At 39.4% G+C, this 6,915-nt stretch overlaps 1 protein-coding gene across 1 annotated transcript in view; it reads left to right on the top strand.

Moving 5' to 3' along the window:
• Positions 1-3,012: 3,012 nt before the first annotated feature.
• The window catches only part of PLA2G4F (phospholipase A2 group IVF), a 24,219-nt gene continuing 20,316 nt past the window's right edge, over positions 3,013-6,915 (top strand). Inside the window, exon 1 of the mRNA XM_010168029.1 lies at positions 3,013-3,123. Coding sequence (XP_010166331.1) covers positions 3,013-3,123 — 111 coding nt within the window. The remainder of the gene's footprint in view (positions 3,124-6,915) is intronic.

Consider the following 6,915-nt stretch of genomic DNA (forward strand, 5'->3'; position numbering starts at 1 on the left):
GATGGTTTGAGAGAGTTGTGTTTACAGGTCATTGAGAATAAAAGAAGGGTATTTAAAAAGGCCCTGTATTCTTTGTATACAGATATAACAATATTGCTCTGATTTTTACCTATCTTATGTTTAGTACTGTTAGTCTGGTTTTTATTTACCTTCATTTACTGCTACCAGGAGAGCTATATTCACATATGAGGGTCTTCATTGTGCTCTTACTTACACAGTTAAGGTTGTGCCTCTGTTCACCTCCATTGCATACCTCTAACAGAGATGTGGTTTGTGCTGTAATTTTTTTTGTTGGTTCTTATGAAGTGGTTTGGGTTTACTAACCATATAGCAGGTTTATCTAAAGCAATAGATTGTAATAAATCTTGTGAACCGGTACGTGTTTCAGTCATTGTGCAGTTAATCTACTCTGTGCTGCTGTAAAATTTCTTTTCTTTTATATATTAGAGTTCACTTTCTCCTGGAAGTCAGACCCAATGCAGAGGCTCCCAGTATCACTCCTGCTCTAATATGTGTAATTCAGATGAGGCCATGCCATATGAGAGCTGTCATTACTTCTCAACTTTGTTTTTTAAGTCTACAAGTTTATAGTATCTTTATGAATGTTCTCAAAATCCTACTGAAACCACTTTTGTATTTTGTCTTTGAATAATGTTTTTGAAAGTCTTATACCATTAAATATGTACTTACTAGAGAACACTAAAATTACTGACAATTTTTTTTGAGTGGTGGCATATTGTTTCGGAATGAGGAAGGATGTTGAGTTCTCTGTGACCAAATCAAGGAATGTTTAGATTCACAGGTTTGCAGTTGCTTGAATTGGTAGTCATAGACTACTCTAGTGTTGGAAGTAGAATATAGATTATCAGATTCCCCATTTTATAGAAGTGGGAGATATCAGCACTGAAGAAGAGTCTTTTGTCTCCGTATCGGACAACTGAGCATACTGGTATTTTTGGAGAAGACCAACTCACCAAAAAAAACCACCAAATGAAACCTCGATAGCATCTTTTGGAATCTTCATGTCTTTTAATTATGCACTGCATCACAGCCCTCCTCTTAGTGCTTAGTAATGGGAGCAAAAGGGATTCCTTGCGACATCTATGCACATTTTAAGCACTATATAGTATAGCTGGTGATGATGTCATTTGTTCATGCTTGCTGACAAAAAAAACATACCCCTGAACGAAATGTAGCTATACATCTACCTTTACCACTATGGGAATGTTAATCCAAGCAGAAGTAAAGTTACCAGGTATGAAGCCATCTTTGTTGCCTTATGTTTTGATGCCATTTTGCTTCCTTGTTTTCTTAGTCTGCTAGGAAATGACGAAAGTAAGTAGCTTCTCTTGGGTTATTAAGTTGGCTGTCAACAGTGTCTGTAGATAGCTAAAACTGGACCCAGACACAGTTTACTGATGGATGACCTGTTGATGGTGAAACAATTCTTAAGCGTATGTTCTAAAGCCCTTTCAGTTTTTCTTGAGAGAGAAATTCTATAAACATGAGGTCCCTGTGCTGAGATTTCATTGGAAGAGGAGAGAGAACTTCAGGAGAAAGCAGGTAAGCCTGGTTTTTAAATGTAATTGGGCACCTGCAAGATAAAATATAGGTTTTATATACTGCCTGTAATAAACTTTAGAATAAGTGTGATTTCTCAATGTTCACTTACTGTGTGATGTTGCCTCGATTTTCCTGTAATTTATAGTCAAGCTATATTAAATTAAATAAATCACACTTAAGGTTCTGGGATTTTTCAAAGATAAATAAAACCGATTATGGCAGTCCTTCACTTTCAATGCAGTCGTATGTAGAAATGCAAAAAACCTGTTTTTTTCAGCCCAGTGTCTATCTTTACCATAACACTTAGTACCATGAGAGCTTTACAGCAGTTGCTGGCTGTTCCGCAATGGTATTGTTTGCTTTTTGCCTAGGCATTGCCTCTTAAGTCTGTGAATTCATTAACTAGTACTGACTTGTTTGTGTTCTAAATGTCAGTACCTGTGCTTTTATTAATTTTCTTAAATTCTGATTTGGTGACTGATGCTAATGACAGGAAATGATTAATGGATGGGACCTTGCTGAGAATGTGTCACGTTCTCATGTTTGTGTGGAGCTGGAGACATACTGCATTACTGGCTTTCTTACATTCTCTGCCACTTTCTAATTGTTAAAACACTTAAGTTTCTTTGAAACTACTGCTTCGGTTTAAACTCTTTAATAAAAAGCTCCAGACAAACCAACTGTGAGCAGCTAATAAACTATTGATAAACTAATCACTTCTAGTGAACAATTTCCTTTACTGCTTAATTATTTTTTTAAGGCATTATAGACTCATAAAAAATCTGCCCCATCTGTTGTACAATTTTTCAAGAACTTCTGGTGGAACAATCAAGACTGAGAATAAAAGGAGGACTTGTGCCGGCCACTCACATAGCAAGAGGTTATCATGACATGGTGGTGAATCAATGTTCTCTGAGGCATCCCAGTGCAGACCAAATTGTGGTGTCTCTGCTCAGGCCTCCCTGGAGCTTCTCTGAACAGCTACAGTCAATGACAAATTTGGCTTTGCTTCAGGCTTGTAAGATGGGATTTTCTTTCTATTTAAAAATATTCTTCTAGGATATACTGAAACTCTGAGAGGGTTTAAAATGGCTGAAGTCCTAGATCAGGTTGCTGGAACTCTCAAAGAAAATCTGTACTGGGGGTTTTGAGGTTGTGGCTTAATCATAGAGTGGGTGCTTACTCCTACGAAGGGCTTCCCTGTTTGACGCTCTTTTGCTGCCCTTATCTTTTATGAGTATTTGGAAAACCTGCCAGCGAGGTTTTGAACTGGGTTGTTTGGCAAGTGCAGGCCACACCTCTGCTTCTCGCAGCTGGAGCACAGCCCGGTCCTGCGCAAAACTTCAGACCGAGCCTGTAGTGAGCAGCCGTTCGCAGCCAGGCGTCCGGGACTCTATTTTCTTCATTTCCCTGTCAGGTTTTCTGCGGAGACGACGGGACATTTTTCCCATGTTCCATGAGGTGCTGCGGGGCCCGTTTCCACCCAGAGTGCTGCCTTTTCTGGCAGCTGTGCTTTTCCAAAGGAAGGAGAGGAAAGAGACGGGGCTCTATCACTGGCGGGTAAGACAAATTGTAGAACTGTCTTTGAGATGACATTCCTTAGCCGGTGTGTTCGACAGCGACTTCCTGTTACTACACGTGTGGAAAACAAGTCCTGCACTTCTGTAGGAATTAATCAAAAAGTTTATCATTAGGAGAAAACTGTGGATAACAATAATGCTCATGGAGATTCCAGGTTTTTATTAAATTTGGGGTCTATGTGAGGAAATGCAGAGCAGGTCTCTGTTTCCTTAGGTTTTGGAAAACAGGATTAGGCTGATGCTGAGTACTTAGGGGAGAAAGTACTAAGGCTGATGGGGGGGAAACTCCTGCATACTGGGCTTCTCATCAGGGGAGAGGTGCTTACATGTTTTCTTGCAAAATATTCTCGATTACCATTTCCTTCCTTTCTGTTCTCTGATGTATCCCACAGGGCTTAATAATCAAAGCAGACAAAAGATTAACGATGGCTTCACCCCCTGTTCATAATGCAGTGCAACTACATTAGATAAAGTGGTTTCAATGTGCTTGTCCTTTAAATGGTTTATAATCCTTCCATTGTATAAGATGGTCTGGCCAATAACCTCAATTTAGAAGTCCACTAACCTGTTTGCGAAGGAGCCTTTGCATAGGAAGTCTGATCTGTCATCTGATTACCTGTCCTCCACCTAAATCTGCAGCTTAAAATTGAGGTGACCATTAAATGTCACAAGATGACTTACTGCCTGTACGTATCTCTGCGCTCCTGGCTGCTGTGTGATAAAAATTATCTGGTTGACCTTTTTTTATGTGTTGTTGATTAGTACTTGGGAAATCAGGGTAGAAGAGACTAGTGTTAGCCTGCTGTGATTTCCATTAACCAGTAAACCACTGGATATGATGTTTCCCCTCAGGTGCCTACTGTATAAATAAATGAAAAAATTAACCACTGCTCTAGTGATGTTGTGCTGGCTGGTAGGGAGAGATTTTGTATTGAGAAGCTAAAAACAGCTGAGCAAGGAGAAGGGTAGCAGATTACCCTTTTGGCTTTGTAAATATTCAATATTATCAGATCTTTTTAACTTTCCAAAGTCTAGCCTTAGTTTCACACATCTAAAGACAAACAGCATAAACTGAGAGTGAGCCCAGTGTTTGCCGCTGCTGTTGTGATACCGAGCTGCTTGTACTACTCATATCACCTGACTGCTTATAAAACTTGCCCTCCAGAAGACCCTGGTTCTTGGGGCTGGGTCTGAAGTCTCCTTTTGTGACTGTGGGTACATGCTTCTGGGGGATGAGGGAAAATGCAAGGGGTGCCTAGGAAATCCAGTTTGCTTTTGGGTTTGAAATCAAACTTGTGGTACAGTGGCAGAAATAAGAGGCAGCAGTGTTTACCTGGGAGCAGGAACAACATGGGGCAAAGTGCTCCCTTGGTAAACTGGACGTTTCTTTGACTGAGATACCTGATTTGCCTGGTAGCAGTGAACAGAAAATAAAATATGGCTTAGAAGTTAACATTTTTATTCGCTGTTGACATTTCTGTAATGAAACTGGCATGCTTATTGTGAGTCCTATGCATCTGCTGAGACATGTGGAGTGGATCCCAATACTTAATGTATAAAGGCAGATGTTCTGGGCTCTATGAGAGTAAAGACTAATGGGTCCTGTAGCTGGGACAAACTGTTTTGCAGTTGCTTGCTGCTGCATCAGCACCTTCAGTTTGGACAAAAGATACAGATAGTTGTTAGTAGGGTTGAGTGTTTTAAGAATTCAGTCTTGTACCCTCATTTAAGGATTTCATGTTTTTTTGCTTCAGATTTACTTTCCTGACCTCTGGAAAAGGGATGATTCTGAAAAATCATTAGACTACAAACTAGAAATTGATTGTTTGCATCTGTCACATACACTGGTAGAGGCAGAACTGTGATTATTTGTTGTTCCTTTCCCATATGGATTTCTTTCAGGACTTTTCCCTTATATGTTAAGATAGAGCATATCTGATACTCATGCTTCATTACTCTGCAAGCTAACCTTCTAACATAATATGACCTTGCTGTGCCTTGGCTAAAAGGTAAGGGAAGGGACATGGGAAGGTTTTGGTGTACTTGGTAGCACAGGCTTGGGCACACAATAAAATGTCTGTTGCTTTCTATGCCCTTAAATTAGGATGTGGGTGTGGAAAATGTATCCTCAGCTGTGTAATGACTGATAGCAAATCAACGGTTGTTAGAGACCTTTGGAAAGGACTTTCTTTTGAACATGTACTGTGTGTTGACAGATGGTGTGCAGTAAAAGAGGGATATGCTGTCTTCAGGGTGTTCTGTGCTTCCTCTGCTGAATACCTCTGTGTCTGAATTCCAGGCGATAGTCAGGCTACATGAATGTAGATTGCTTTGACAGCAGCAGGGGTGTGATCATACAGCTTCATTTCTCAACAACCTGAAGAGTTGCAGCAACTTTAGGAAGTTGGTGAGAATAACCTATGCAAACTTGAATTTCTCTCTGTAGTCCATTCTCCAACTTGATGAGGTGGAAAAGAGGTCAGGCTTTGCCTAAGAAACTAGTGTCAGTGATCGAGCAAAATAAAGGTGGTTAGGAAAGGTTTAAAAAGGAAGAAAAACTAGCATCTGAAGGATAGAGCTCATGGTGAAATTTAATGTGAAGATATGTCTTGTTCCCAGAAACAAGTGAGGGAGAGAGTATCTTCAACATGTTGATGCTGCAAATAAGAGCCCCTTAAGAGTAATAATAGTATAATTGGAGTTTATTTGCACAAATTTAATTTGGTACCTACATGTGAGATCATAGACTATGTATGTAATTTTTACCCTTCACTTGTTGGTCAGAGTGGATGTAGTACAAAGATGTTCAGTATACTATGTATGTCTTGGTTTTATTGTGTTGTTTTGCAAAAGCTGGCAAGTATCTTAAAGTGAAAAGAAATAAGGAAAACACCACAAGTATATGATTGCTTGGCAAACATAGTGCAGTTCCATTAATCAGATAAGGAATATATAAGAGATTGACAGTTCAAGGTTCATTGATTTCCTTGAGATCCTAGTTAGTGATATGTAGGGCCTAGTTTTTATATAATATTTGTCCCTCTGCAGCATTTTGTTGTAAGCAAAGATCCTGTTGAATTCGGTTGTAGATAAATACTTCCTGTATCTGAAATTAAACTATGGTCTCAAACCAACCATGTAGAAAATGATGAATGTGAAGTAGTGACCACTTGTGAAAAGCATTTTGAAATGGAATTTAAGAGTAGAAAAAGGTTCTCAGCTGGCCAGAATTGTGTCATAACTCATAGAAATGAGGCAAAATCCCATTCTGTTCATGAGCCTTATGCAATTGCTTCTGTCAAGTCTCTGCACTAAATCCCTTCAAGCTGTTTTTTCGTTTCTTCTTCATGATCTTCTAGGATTCAATCAGGCTTTCTTTCCTCTTCCCATCCAGGCATTTAGATACTAGTATTACTTTCCCAAAATAACCTCCCAGAAGCTTTCAAGAGCCAAGGATTACATTTTGATCCATGCTGGTAAAGTGGCATGCATGTCTAGAGTGCTGATACCAGTAACAGTCCAGAATGAATAGGAGTTTAAGATTTGTCTTTTCTTGCTGAAACTTCCATGAAGTATGTGTTACTACAAGAAAGTGTTTGGTTTTTTTTTCCTCATTGTGAAACAGCATATGCTTTCTCTGTCTTTAGACCATGCTGTTAAGATTCCTGCCATGTCTGCTGTTAACTGAAGCATGCGTGTGCCCTTGAAAGTACTCTTAAACTAGCCAAGTCATGATTAAAATTATTTGAGCAGCTTCAGTGTCTGTTTATCC

This window comes from Antrostomus carolinensis, unplaced genomic scaffold (genome assembly GCF_000700745.2).
Source record: "Antrostomus carolinensis isolate BGI_N321 unplaced genomic scaffold, ASM70074v2 scaffold9675, whole genome shotgun sequence".
NCBI lineage: Eukaryota > Metazoa > Chordata > Aves > Caprimulgiformes > Caprimulgidae > Antrostomus > Antrostomus carolinensis.